The 14,659-nt window shown below is 54.2% G+C and overlaps 1 protein-coding gene across 1 annotated transcript in view; it reads right to left on the bottom strand.

Moving 5' to 3' along the window:
* HMCN2 (hemicentin 2) overlaps window positions 1-13,263 on the bottom strand; it is a 936,787-nt gene extending 923,524 nt beyond the window's left edge. The window contains exon 1 of the mRNA XM_069609262.1: window positions 12,605-13,263. Coding sequence (XP_069465363.1) covers window positions 12,605-12,830 — 226 coding nt within the window. The 5' untranslated portion in view covers window positions 12,831-13,263. The remainder of the gene's footprint in view (window positions 1-12,604) is intronic.
* Window positions 13,264-14,659: the final 1,396 nt, after the last annotated feature.

Below are 14,659 nucleotides of genomic sequence, written 5' to 3'. Positions count from 1 at the left end.
GCCTACGTCTGTAACAAGAGGGCTTATTTGTGGTTAGCCAAAGATTTTGTTGGGGTATGTTACATAGCCAGAATAATGCCGGCTGTGATGGTATATGCCCCGTCTACTCTGCATAAAGAAATACACAGCAGAAATAAACGAGCAGTAAACCCAAAAATTCCTACGTATCAACCTACAGGATGGGAAATGTTTATAGATCTGATGGGGGTCCTGGTTCCTCCAGCGGGCATCTTTATGAACAGTCAAGAAATCCAAAAGCTAAACAGGGCCCTTGAGTTCGTAATCGAAGAATCTGCAGACCTAATGGAAAACATTACTTATGAAATGAAAGCAATTCGGCTAGTGGCTCTCCAAAATAGGTATGTCTTAGACATACTCACTGCAGAAAGGGGCGGAGTCTGTTTTTTGGTGGGATCCCAATGCTGTGTTTACATACCAGAAGGGAGTACAGGAATCCTGGATGGAGTAAACAAACTGCATAAAGTGGCGGATAGCATCCACCAGGAGGAAGGGTCAGGAGATAGCTGGTGGATGAAGCTCCTGAAAGAAATTGGATGGCAACTTCTTACGCCTATACTGGTTCTAGCGGCAATAGTTGTAGGAATTTGTCTCTGCATCCAATGTTTCCCGGTATGTGTGTCGTGCTGTGTTTCCATGTGTTCTTCCAGCATAACGCGCCTAAATCCTATGGATAAAAGCCATGTACAACAGGAATTTTTTGACATGGGAGGCCTGGAGAAGATTATGGTACATACAGTATGTGATGATGTTGCTTTCCTGCCATCTGCTTATGCTAGGACTGTTTAGATTGATGCTCAAGTGTGAGCAAAGGGTGGATTGAAGGTACGCATACATATGTAATGTTGTGCTCACACTTGGAGTTTGTACTAGTCACCATATGTGTTAAAAGAATGTACCCTTTGTTAAAAGAAGAGGCCTTCTCTTTATACAGCGACATTTAAGACCTGCTGACCTGGCAAGAACTTGTTTTAACAGAAGAATTGTGTTTGGTCACTGTATGTCGAAGCATGTTGAGCCTGCTAAAACTATCTGCAGATTACGGGTGGGGAAGGAATGAGTAAGCACAGCCTCGTGCACAGAGATAAGGACACAGAAGGGCACGAGAGAGAGCGAATAACAGATAACAGGAAACCACAATAGCAGATGTTGAACTGTTGACCGTTGATGCAAAGTCATGACTGGGAGGAACCGCCTTGTGGTGGACATAATCTATGTGCAGCAATGTATGACAATGTAAAACAGATGGGTATAAAAGGACCACGATGTGCAGGGCAAAGGGCGGCACTTTGACGACTTGCTTTGCGAGACGGTTGAACTTGTGGCCCATTCGCGAATGCTTGTGTGTTAATAAAGCAATGATTACTCAACTCTTTTCTGTTTGAGTTTTTATAGGGTCCCTTTTGTACTGGTTTTGGTGACGGCGAGAAATCGCACCCACAGTGCAACCCTCAGGAATCCAAAACATCGACTGGGCATAATTGTCACCTAGAGGAGAGAAATTCCCATGTTCTCTCATTTGACCATCTGCTGTCGGGGCGTTCCAGCTTTGGGCCACTTCAACCTATGGACCCGGGGGGGGGGGGGACTCCAAGCCACGAACCCCCTCCACCCTTCCTCCACTGAGATCCAATTTCTGGGACCATAGAGATTTAAAGGTCGTCTATAAAGAAAAGATCCATCTCACAGTGTCTTGGGAATTGTTTTATTCAATCCAGCCAATCCAAATCGCCCTTTTTGTGCCACACCCACGATGTCCCATGAGAGTCATCTAATTTGGTGGCAAACTGGATTGGTAGCTTCTGACAGCGAGGGGGGGACACAAAGGTGCATTTTAATTGGTTATTCCCCATGGCTTGAGAAATACTCTATCTCCATCATTTAGACCGTCTGATGCCCCCCTCACTCAATGGTGGGGGGATCGATTATGGACAGGGAGCTGGGAGCTTCTAATCGATAATATCTTCCATAGCAACATCTGGAATTAGCCTCATAGGGGTTTATTTCCGGCCTTAGGCCTTATGGGCCGCAGAGTCAGCACTGCGCATTCGGGGGGATGCACGTAACCTAAAGGTGAGGGTCTCCTTTGTTTACACCTGGAGCAGTGGGCCGACATGAAAGTGGTCGGTTCAGCACAATAGAGTGATGCGGTGTCTCCTTGGGCCATATCCGTACCCCGAACATGCACAGTGCTGACAGCAGCCGACTATACTCCAAGTCCCCGTAAGCCCAGCCTCCTTCAGCCAATGCCACCTTCCCTGCATAAGTGTTGGGGGTCCCTCCCGTGCCTGTGGCCCAATGAGGGCACATGAATGAGAATGATTACATGTGGGGAAAGGGGGGACAGAAGCAATATTATCAGTCACTTTGGTGGTGTCATTATCTGTGGGCACCATTCACATAAACAGATGATGGGAGCATGGAAGCTGACTGCAGAACTAGCTGCAGTGCTGGCTGTTGGGTAGCTGGCAAGCTGGCTGTGCTACTGTCTGTTGGGTAGGTGTTGCTGTGGTGTTGGGTAGCATGGAATCTGGCTGCAGTGCTGGCTGTTGGGTAGCTGGCAAGCTGGCTGTGCTACTGTCTGTTGGGTAGCTGTTGCTGCACTGTTGGGTAGCATAGACACTGGTTTTAGTGCTGTCTATTGGTAGCTGGCAAGCTGGTTATAGCGTGAGATGTTGGGTAGCTGGCTGTAGTGATGGATATTGGGTAGCTGGAAGCTGACTGTAGTGTTGGATGTTGGGTAGCTGGGGATGCAGTGTTGGGTGTTGGGTAACATGGGCACTGGCGGTAGTGTTGTCTGTTGGGTAGATGGCAAGCTGCTTGTAGTATTAGATGTTGGGTAGCTGGGGCTGTAGTGTTGGATGTTAAATTGCATGGACGCTGGCTGTAGTACTGGATGTTGGGTAGCCGGGGCTGTAGTGTTGGGTGTTGGGTAGCATGGGCACTGGCTGTAGTGCTCTCTGTTGGGTAGCTGGGAAACTGGCTGCAGTGTTGGATGTTGGGTAGCTGGAAGCTGGTTGTAGTGCTGGATGTTGGGTAGCCGGGGCTGTAGTGTTGGGTGTTAAATTGCATGGACGCTGGCTGTAGTGCTGTCGGTTGGGTAGTTGGGAAACTGGCTGCAGTGTTGGATGTTGTGTAGCTGGACACTGGCTGTAGATTTGGATGTTGGGTAATTGGGGCTGTAGTGTTGGGTGTTGGGTAGCATGGACACTGGCTGTAGTGCTGTCTGTTGGGTAGCTGGAAAGCTGGCTGTGTTGTTGGGTGTTGGGTATCTGGAAGCTGGCTGCAGAACTAGCTGCAGTGTTGGATGTTGGGTAGCTGGAGCTGTAGTGTTGGGTGTTGGATAGCATGGGCACTGGCTGTAGTGCTGTCTGTTGGGTAGCTGGGAAGCTGGCTGTATCATTGGATGTTGGGTAGCGGAAGCTAGCTGCAGTGTTGGATATCGGTAGCTGTGAAGGTGGCTGTAGTGTTGGATGTTGGCTAGCTGGTAAGCTGGATGCAGTGTTGGATATAAGGTAGCTGTGACATTGGCTGCAGTGTTGGATGTTGGGGAGCTGGAAGCTGGATGTGTTGTTGGATGTTGGGGAGCTGGAAGCTGACTGTGTTGTTGGAAGCTGGCTGTGTTGTTGGATGTTGGGGAGCTGGGAAGCTGGCTGTATTGTTGGATGTTGGCTAGCTGGTAAGCTGGATGCAGTGTTGGATGTTGGTTAGCTGGAAGCTGGCTGCAGTGTTGGATGTTGGGTAGCTGGAGCTGTAGTGTTGGGTGTTGGGTAGCATGGGCACTGGCTGTAGTGCTGTCTGTTGGGTAGCTGGGAAGCTGGCTGTAGTGTTGGATGTTGGCTAGCTGGTAAGCTGGATGCAGTGTTGGATGTTGGGGAGCTGGGAAGCTGGCTGTATCATGGGATGTTGGGTAGCTGAAAGCTAGCTGCAGTGTTGGATGTCGGGTAGCTGGAAAGCTGGCTGTGTTGTTGGGTGTTGGGTATCTGGAAGCTGGCTGCAGAACTAGCTGCAGTGTTGGATGTTGGGTAGCTGGAGCTGTAGTGTTGGGTGTTGGGTAGCATGGGCACTGGCTGTAGTGCTGTCTGTTGGGTAGCTGGGAAGCTGGCTGTATCATTGGATGTTGGGTAGCGGAAGCTAGCTGCAGTGTTGGATATCAGTAGCTGTGAAGGTGGCTGTAGTGTTGGATGTTGGCTAGCTGGTAAGCTGGATGCAGTGTTGGATGTTGGGGAGCTGGGAAGCTGGCTGTATCATGGGATGTTGGGTAGCTGGAAGCTAGCTGCAGTGTTGTCTGTTGGGTAGCTGGAAAGCTGGCTGTGTTGTTGGGTGTTGGGTATCTGGAAGCTGGCTGCAGAACTAGCTGCAGTGTTGGATGTTGGGTAGCTGGAGCTGTAGTGTTGGGTGTTGGGTAGCATGGGCACTGGCTGTAGTGCTGTCTGTTGAGTAGCTGGGAAGCTGGCTGTATCATTGGATGTTGGGTAGCGGAAGCTAGCTGCAGTGTTGGATATCGGTAGCTGTGAAGGTGGCTGTAGTGTTGGATGTTGGCTAGCTGGTAAGCTGGATGCAGTGTTGGATATAGGGTAGCTGTGACATTGGCTGCAGTGTTGGATGTTGGGGAGCTGGAAGCTGGATGTGTTGTTGGATGTTGGGGAGCTGGAAGCTGGCTGTGTTGTTGGAAGCTGGCTGTGTTGTCGGATGTTGGGGAGCTGGGAAGCTGGCTGTATTGTTGGATGTTGGCTAGCTGGTAAGCTGGATGCAGTGTTGGATGTTGGTTAGCTGGAAGCTGGCTGCAGTGTTGGATGTTGGGTAGCTGGAGCTGTAGTGTTGGGTGTTGGGTAGCATGGACACTGGCTGTAGTGCTGTCTGTTGGGTAGCTGGGAAGCTGGCTGTAGTGTTGGATGTTGGCTAGCTGGTAAACTGGATGCAGTGTTGGATGTTGGGGAGCTGGGAAACTGGCTGTATCATGGGATGTTGGGTAGCTGGAAGCTAGCTGCAGTGTTGGATGTCGGGTAGCTGTGAAGGTGGATGCAGTGTTGGATGTTGGGTAGCTGGAAGCTGGCAGCAGTGTTGGATGTTGGCTAGCTGGTAAGCTGGATGCAGTGTTGGATGTTGGTTAGCTGGAAGCTGGCTGCAGTGTTGGATGTTGGGTAGCTGGAGCTGTAGTGTTGGGTGTTGGGTAGCATGGGCACTGGCTGTAGTGTTGTCTGTTGGGTAGCTGGGAAGCTGGCTGTGTTGTCGGATGTTGGGGATCTGGAAGCTGGCTGTGTTGTTGGATGTTGGGGAGCTGGAAGCTGGCTGTGTTGTTGGATGTTGGCTAGCTGGAAGCTGGCTGTGTTGTTGGATGTTGGGGAGCTGGAAGCTGGCTGTGTTGTTGGATGTTGGCTAGCTGGTAAACTGGATGCAGTGTTGGATGTTGGTTAGCTGGAAGCTGGCTGCAGTGTTGGATGTTGGGTAGCTGGAGCTGTAGTGTTGGGTGTTGGGTAGCATGGACACTGGCTGTAGTGCTGTCTGTTGGGTAGCTGGGAAGCTGGCTGTAGTGTTGGATGTTGGCTAGCTGGTAAACTGGATGCAGTGTTGGATGTTGGGGAGCTGGGAAACTGGCTGTATCATGGGATGTTGGGTAGCTGGAAGCTAGCTGCAGTGTTGGATGTCGGGTAGCTGTGAAGGTGGATGCAGTGTTGGATGTTGGGTAGCTGGAAGCTGGCAGCAGTGTTGGATGTTGGCTAGCTGGTAAGCTGGATGCAGTGTTGGATGTTGGTTAGCTGGAAGCTGGCTGCAGTGTTGGATGTTGGGTAGCTGGAGCTGTAGTGTTGGGTGTTGGGTAGCATGGGCACTGGCTGTAGCGTTGTCTGTTTGGTAGCTGGGAAGCTGGCTGTGTTGTCGGATGTTGGGGATCTTGAAGCTGGCTGTGTTGTTGGATGTTGGGGAGCTGGAAGCTGGCTGTGTTGTTGGATGTTGGCTAGCTGGAAGCTGGCTGTGTTGTTGGATGTTGGGGAGCTGGAAGCTGGCTGTGTTGTTGGATGTTGGCTAGCTGGAAGCTGGCTGTGTTGTTGGATGTTGGGGAGCTGGAAGCTGGCTGTGTTGTTGGATGTTGGCTAGCTGGTAAGCTGGATGCAGTGTTGGATATCGGGTAGCTGTGTAGCTGGCTGTAGTGCCTGCTGTCTTTCGTTTGCACGTGTAATTCTGTGTTTAGCAGTGTGGGGTTGGGGCGAGTCTGTGATGAAAGGTGCCGCCTCTTTTGACTTTCCGGGGAACTGGGCATGGCCAAGAGTCCTAAGAAGCCAACATTCAGTAGATCCCGCGTCCTGGCAGATCCTTTCCGGCCATTGTCTGTTTCTGAAATTGCCCCATTTGACATCATAGTGAATTGCTGCGCCCACCAGAGTCGCCTGTGATTGGGCTAATCGCGCGCGCATCTCCCTCAGCATTCCTTCCAAGGAGTCCGGTGATTCCTCTGAGTGGGGCTCCAGGGGCTCGCATCTGGGAATGCTTCAGAAAGAGGGCATTGCACGATGCAGGTCTGGGGTGTACTGCTCTTTTGTAACCAATCAGTTTCCATTGGCCTTCCCGAGGCGTGAGAGACCCCCCTCCGCACCCCCAGGTGCTGTGCTCTGGGGCAGAGCTTCCCTCAGCAAAAGTGACGATCCGACCTTTGACGAGCTTTGATTCGCCAAGTCAATTTCTCTTCAATAATCGAACTCGACTGATGCGAAAACCTCTTCCTGGATCCCAGAGGCAGGGGGACTGATGCCTGCTTCCCAGTGGCAGGAGGACTGATGTCTGCTTCCCAGAGGCAGGTGGACTGATGCCTGCTTCCTCTCTAGGCACACCCCAGAGGCAGGGGGACTGATGCCTGCTTCCCAGAGGCAGGAGAACTGATGTCTGCTTCCCAGTGGCAGGGGGACCGATGTCTGCTTCCTCGCTGGGCGTACCCCAGAGGCAGGAGGACTGATGTCTGCTTCCCAGAGGCAGGAGGACTGATGTCTACTTCCCAGGGGCAGGGGGGCCGATGTCTGCTTCCTCGCTAGGCGCACCCCAGAGGCAGGAGGACTGATGTCTGCTTCCCAGAGGCAGGAGGTCTCTTGTCTACTTCCCAGGGGCAGGGGGGGCGATGTCTGCTTCCTCGCTAGATGCACCCCAGAGGCAGGGGGACTGATGCCTGCTTCCCAGTGGCAGGAGGACTGATGTCTACTTCCCAGGGGCAGGGGGACCGATGTCTGCTTCCTCGCTAGGCGCACCCCAGAGGCATTAGGACTGATCTCTGCTTCCCAGAGGCAGGAAGACTGATGTCTGCTTCCCAGAGGCAGAAGGACTGATGCTGCGTCCCAGAGGCAGGGGGACTGATGCCTGCTTCCCAGAGGCAGGGGGACTGATGCCTGCTTCCCAGAGGCAGGGGGACTGATGCCTGCTTCCTCGCTAGGAATAGGTGCTGAGACGGCTGATGAACGCTGCTCAGCCGGGAAACCCCAGATAATGTCACCCGGCAACAGATATAACCAGTGTAGGACTGGACATGTCGATGCCATAGTTCTGAGCGTGAGACAGCCAAGTCAGCAGATATTTGGTTTCAAGAACTGGAGATTGACTGGATTCATACGAGGGTGATACCCGTCTCAGCGCCTATTCATAGGGTGGTTGAGGATGATACCCGCCTCAGCGCCTATTCATAGGGTGGTTGAGGGTGATACCCGCCTCAGCGCCTATTCATAGGGTGGTTGAGGGTGATACCGTCTCAGCGCCTATTCATAGGGTGGTTGAGGGTGATGCCCATCTCAGCGCCTATTCATAGGGTGGTTGAGGGTGATACCCGCCTCAGCGCCTATTCATAGGGTGGTTGAGGGTGATACCCGCCTCAGCGCCTATTCATAGGGTGGTTGAGGGTGATGCCCGTCTCAGCGCCTATTCATAGGGTGGTTGAGGGTGATACCCGTCTCAGCGCCTATTCATAGGGTGGTTGAGGGTGATACCCGTCTCAGCGCCGAGGGTGATGCCCGGCTCAGCGCCTATTCATAGGGTGGTTGAGGGTGATACCCGTCTCAGCGCCTATTCATAGGGTGGTTGAGGGTGATACCCGTCTCAGTGCCGAGGGTGATGCCCGGCTCAGCGCCTATTCATAGGGTGGTTGAGGGTGATACCCGTCTCAGCGCCTATTCATAGGGTGGTTGAGGGTGATACCCGTCTCAGCGCCGAGGGTGATGCCCGGCTCAGCGCCTATTCATAGGGTGGTTGAGGGTGATACCCGTCTCAGCGCCTATTCATAGGGTGGTTGAGGGTGATACCCGTCGCAGTGCTGAGGGTGATGCCCGGCTCAGCGCCTATTCATAGGGTGGTTGAGGGTGATACCCGCCTCAGCGCCTATTCATAGGGTGGTTGAGGGTGATACCCGTCTCAGTGCCGAGGGTGATGCCGGCTCAGCGCCTATTCATAGGGTGGTTGAGGGTGATACCCGCCTCAGCGCCTATTCATAGGGTGGTTGATGGTGATACCCGCCTCAGCGCCTATTCATAGGGTGGTTGAGGGTGATACCCGTCTCAGTGCCGAGGGTGATGCCCGGCTCAGCGCCTATTCATAGGGTGGTTGAGGGTGATACCCGCCTCAGCGCCTATTCATAGGGTGGTTGAGGGTGATACCCGTCTCAGTGCCGAGGGTGATGCCCGGCTCAGCGCCTATTCATAGGGTGGTTGAGGGTGATACCCGCCTCAGCGCCTATTCATAGGGTGGTTGAGGGTGATACCCGTCTCAGTGCCGAGGGTGATGCCTGGCTCAGCGCCTATTCATAGGGTGGTTGAGGGTGATACCCGCCTCAGCGCCTATTCATAGGGTGGTTGAGGGTGATACCCGTCTCAGTGCCTATTCATAGGGTGGTTGAGGGTGATACCCATCTCAGCGCCGAGGGTGATGCCCGGCTCAGCGCCTATTCATAGGGTGGTTGAGGGTGATACCCGTCTCAGCGCCTATTCATAGGGTGGTTGAGGGTGATACCCATCTCAGTGCCGAGGGTGATGCCCGGCTCAGCGCCTATTCATAGGGTGGTTGAGGGTGATACCCGCCTCAGCGCCTATTCATAGGGTGGTTGAGGGTGATACCCATCTCAGTGCCGAGGGTGATGCCCGGCTCAGCGCCTATTCATAGGGTGGTTGAGGGTGATACCCGCCTCAGCGCCTATTCATAGGGTGGTTGAGGGTGATACCCGTCTCAGTGCCGAGGGTGATACCCGTCTCAGTGCCGAGGGTGATGCCCGGCTCAGCGCCTATTCATAGGGTGGTTGAGGGTGATACCCGTCTCAGTGCCGAGGGTGATGCCCGGCTCAGCGCCTATTCATAGGGTGGTTGAGGGTGATACCCGCCTCAGCGCCTATTCATAGGGTGGTTCTCTTCGTCTTGATATTGGTACAGATGGATTGCTAGAAGCGTCATGGAACTTATACCCCTGGAGTACTGTGGATTAGGTCCTGAGTTTGCGGCACCTCCTGTCGAGTGAATATTGGAAGACATCTTCCACCGCATTGTGTTATGAGTGTGAGGGAACATTTATAACTCACCTATGTCCTGAAGAAGGTCGGAGCTACGCCAGGCTGCATTTGCCGACCGAAACATATGTAGACGTTGTCAGCAAGCTTGGGTTGCTATTGTACCAATACACACAGCACCAGGAGATATGGGTGTAGAAAAATAAAACATTGTGTGGATATAGATAACAAGGGTTCTAGCAAGGACTGACCTTTAGTATTGTTTAAGGTGACATTAGTTGTGTGCGTGAGAGTTTGGGTATGAAAGGTGCAATGAATTAGGTGTCACATCTTTGATTCTTCTTTATAAATTGTGTGGTTTTAATATTGTGGTACATTTTGTGATAACATTTATTTTTTATTGTAATAACTTGTGATTTGTATCCTTCCAACCTCACTACCGAGCTCCGATTTGGCATATTTCTATAGTGCGTACCTGGAGGACCTTTTGGGTCACAGGGGCCCTTATAACCCCTCCGTTATTGGCAGCTCTGTGAGTGATTCACTTGAGAGCTTAGGTTAACATATCACGCTGTGATTTAAAAACAAGCCTATCAAGTGTCTCCATACATAACAATAGGGCCATTTAGATATGTTGCACTACAGTTATTTGCCACTTGCTTACATATGGCAACTTATTCCAAAGTCGCTTCCATGGTGTCTCCCAGTATCAAAGACTGATGACGCCCCTTGAAGTCTCCTTTTCTGTGAAGTCACTGCTGTTCAGTTTTATTTTTTCTTATGTGTTAAAAGTGACCGTTTTGTCGGAACCGAATCTACCAACAGCACATCAAAGCTCTCTAGCCCTTGTCCCTCTCAGCCCGCCTAACCTTCCCAACCCCTTTCCTCATCAGATCCGCCTCAGCGCCTCGAGGCCATGAAAAATGGCCGTGGTGCGCTGTACAGGTCCCAATAACATCACTGTGCCCCCTCCCCTTAAAGCCCCCCCCCCCTCTTAAAGCCAGCCACGGCTGCGTTTCTGTCTCCCATATACCCTCTCCCTATTTTTTATTTTCTTGTTTTTCTCGATGTGCTTTGCAATAACATTTCACGTAACAAGGCGCTTTATGAAAATAAAATAAATGAAAGGCGTACATGGGGGTGCACAGTTTCTGGGCCATTGCCAAGATGAAAGGGTGGCGAGGACAATCAGCGGCAAGGCGTGGGCGGTAGGGCACGTTCAACCCCCCCTAATCCTCGTGAGGCTGCAGGCGCTACTATGTGAGCGCGGGGCGATCTTTCACCCCTCGGCTTCTGCGCCTCGTTCTCCCTGGGCATCTCTGCCCGCCCGGCCGGAGTGGAGGGGGCGCAGGGAGAGGATGCTCAGCTCTGTCCAGGAGACAGGTACGGGCCTATCTCCAGGGCCCATCCCTCCACCAGGGGTGCGTGCTCTCGGTGTCTACACTCCACTGATGATGGTACGTTCTTGTTAAAGAGCTGCAATTATCATTCCGCAATTCTAGGCGCGTTAGTTCCCGTTAATGCCCGTTAATGCCGTATTTTCTAAGACTTGTTTTAGGATTATTCAAGCCTTGTGTGTATAGTTATAGACATTATATTTCGATGTATTTTGAAAGGACGTCAAGGGTCTACATTCGAAGGGGGTGGGGGCTCTGAAGGTATTACAGGCATAGAACAAACTGTATCCAAATGAAACCGTATAAAACCACTAATAATACATCAAGGACGGAAGCATGCCCCCCAACCCTCCCCCGCCTTCCCCCCTCCTCCACAGCCTTCCCACCAAGGAGAGGCCGGTCTAGAGCAGACAGAGAGAACCGGAGTCAGGCTGTCAACCCAGGGGGCTCCACAGGGGTCTGTCAGTCCGAGGGGCTCTGAGGACTGAGGGACCCCCGTGTCAGGCTCTGCCAGTGTGAGGGGCTCTGCAGACAGGGGGATCTCCGAAGCCAGGGTCTGGCCGCCCAAGGGGCTCTGCAGACAGGGGGTCGCCGGATTCGGGGTCTGTAAGTCTGAGGGGCTCTGCAGAGAGGGGGACCCCGGAACAGGGGACCCGGGAGTCACGGCCTGTCAGTCCGAGGGGGTTCTGAGATCTGAGGGAACCGGAGTCAGGCTGTCAACCCAGGGGGCTCGACAGGGGTCTGTCAGTCTGAGGGGCTCTGGGACCCCCGTGTCAGGGCATTTGGGCCCGAGGGGCTCTGCAGACAGTGGGACCCCCGTGTCAGGGCCTTTGGGCCGGAGGGGCTCTGCGGACAGCGGGACCCCCGTGTCAGGGCCTTTGGGCCTGAGGGGCTCTGTAGAGAGGGGAACCCCGGAGTCAGGATCTGTCAGCCCGAGGGGCTCTGCAGACAGTCTGACCCCCGTGTCAGGGCCTTTGGGCCGGAGGGGCTCTGCGGACAGCGGGACCCCCGTGTCAGGGCCTTTGGGCCCGAGGGGCTCTGCAGACAGGGGCACATTGCCAGTGTAAAGGCTTGTCTTCGGTCAGGGGCGTCCTCGCAGGACCCAACCTCAACACTTAGGCGCATGCAGAAGGCAGGCCCCTGGCACCAGCGCCCACTAGTGCGTTCATGTTCAGGGTGTGGGCAGCGGGGACGCGGGGCTATCTTACCCAGAGCAGGCGGCACCGGGTTACCCTACACCCCGAGTCCAGCACCGTTCACCCTCGCCGAGGCTGTTACAGAAAGCAGTGCTGACCCCTCCGCACCCCGTGACCCCCGGAGTGCACCCCACTAAACAGCGGACTGCACAGTGCTGGCGCACCGCCCCCTGCGGGTGGGGTTCTGGACCCTTCACTCTGCACCCGGCCACGGAGCCCCCCCACCCCCCGCGCCGGCACACCTGAGGGTAGAGGGCCAATACAATCCATTCAGACCACTCCCACGTTTCACAGTGGCAGCCCACCCAGCCCTTACTGGTGAAGTGGCACTAGCCCCCCCCCCCCGCCCCCAGTCCATAGCGGTGTGTCCTAGGAGTGCACGAAAGAGACCCCCCAGACTTTCCATGTACAGGACCCCCGCCCCTCAGTGCATTCTCCGACTCCTGTGCCCTAGGTGGTCGCAAGTCGCACCAGTATCCATCACATGCTCCCCCCCGCCCCCCAGGCGCCGGCGCCCCCGTCCTTACCCGGGTCGTGGAAGGGCACCAGCGCGTAGTTGCTGACGGCGGCGCCCAGGTGGGGGCGGCTCAGGCTGCGCTGCAGGATGCGGGAAGCCCCGTCGATCACCTGCAGGAGGTCGTCGTACATGGAGCCCGTGACATCGAAGACGAAGGCCAGGGTCGGGGCCCCGTGCCCCCCCCGGAGGAGCAGCAGCAGGAGCAGCAGAGCCCCACAGGGCGCCCCCAGACCCATCCCGTGACCCCTGAGGCCCCCGCTGCTCACACTCTAGCGTCCCCACAAAATAAAGCGCCAAGAAGCCCGACTCTGTACCCTTCCGCACTACCTGAACGTTTCTTTCTTTCTCACCTTTCTCCCTACTTATTTCTCCCTTCCCGCCCACCTTTCATCCTTCTTTCCCCACTTTGTTTCTTCCCCGATAACTCCCCCCTTTCCTTTCTCTTTGTGTTCTCCCTTCTTGCCGCTCCCCCCTGACAGTATAGGGGCTACTCCTGTCTATAACTTCCCCAGCCTCCCCGGCTCCTGAGCCCAGAAACCCCCCTAAACCCTCCCACACAAGAACCGAACCTGGGACAGACTCAGCCTGAGCGACCCCCTGCCCTGCCCGACCCTGCAGCTGTTCCACTTCCTAGAGAACTCCCCAACTCCGTCCAACTCTCAGCCTGTCTGGGCAGCTCTCCTGGCGGGGGAGGGTCTAAAAACCACAGCCTTTCCCCCAAATTAGGATGACACCCCCCTCCCTCCCCCACCAACTTCCTCTTCGGACACTCGACTTTATTGGCTAAAGCAAACAGGAGGGGGGCACACCCCCCCCCCCCAGGAACACTGGAAGGCCCAGGGCAGAAAAGGAAGCAATTGACCCCACGCATGCATATTATTTTTAGGGGGAGGAGGCTGGCTGACTCCATTGTCTCCGCCTGAACGCTGGCACCAGCGTCACCCCCTGCCCTTCCTGTAATCCGGGGCACTTTAGTGGGAAGTGAAATTCGAGAGCCGCCACCGGGCTCTGGGCGAGATGCTGGACCGCACGTGTCCTCTTCTGATATGCACCTCTAATCGGCGCCCACCTCCATCTGGGCGAGTGACTGAGTGTCATCCTCTGAGGACGTCTTCATGAGGTCATGCTTTGCAAGCTGCGCCCAGTACAGGCAACCGTGAGTCACTAGTTTTGAAAACTTCTGCTGAGAAGCAGTGGAACAATAACACTGAGATTCGTGTACAGGAGAAGTGCACTGCACGCAGGGCCCAGACACGCTCCCGATAAAGCGCCTAGATCTGCATACCCAGACCCTAGATTTCCCCTGCGTGTCCAGCCGGAACCTGTTCGCCATCTAGCGCCTAGACCTGACCTGCAAGCAGCGCTTCTTAGATCTCAGCATGTAGCGCCTAGACCTGCATGCAGTACACAAAACTCACCTGCAAGCAGTGCTTCCTAGATCTCCTCCGCATGTAGCGCCTAGACCTGGCCTGCATGCAGTACACAAGACTCACCTGCAAGCAGTGCTTCCTAGATCTCAGCATGTAGCGCCTAGACCTGCATGCAGTACACACAACTCAACTACTAGCAGTGCTTCCTAGATCTCCTCTGCATGTAGCGCCTGGACCTGCCCTGCATGCAGTACACAAAGCTCACCTGCAAGAAGTGCTTCTTAGATCTGCTCCGCATGTAGCGCCTAGACCTGACCTGCAAGCAGTGCTTCCTAGATCTCCTCCGCATGTAGCGCCTAGACCTGACCTGAATGCAGTACACAAAACTCACCGGCAAGCAGTGCTTCCTAGATCTCCTCCGCATGTAGCGCCTAGACCTGACCTGCAAGCAGTGCTTCCTAGATCTCCTCCGCATCTAGCGCCTAGACCTGACCTGATGCAGTACACAAAACTCACCTGCAAGTAGTGCTTCCTAGATCTCCTCCGCATGTAGCGCCTAGACCTGACATGCAAGCAGTACAAAAACTCCACTGCATGCAGTGCTTCCTACATCTCATCTGCATGTAGCGCCTAGACCTGACCTGCATGCAGTACATACGACTCACCTGCAAGCAGTGCTTCCTAGATTTCCTCCT

The sequence above is a fragment of the Ambystoma mexicanum genome, chromosome 8 (assembly GCF_040938575.1).
Source record: "Ambystoma mexicanum isolate Mex_15411 chromosome 8, UKY_AmexF1_1, whole genome shotgun sequence".
Classification (NCBI taxonomy): domain Eukaryota; kingdom Metazoa; phylum Chordata; class Amphibia; order Caudata; family Ambystomatidae; genus Ambystoma; species Ambystoma mexicanum.
Note: the sequence above shows the minus strand (reverse complement) of the source record. Positions and strands in the feature narration are given on the sequence as shown.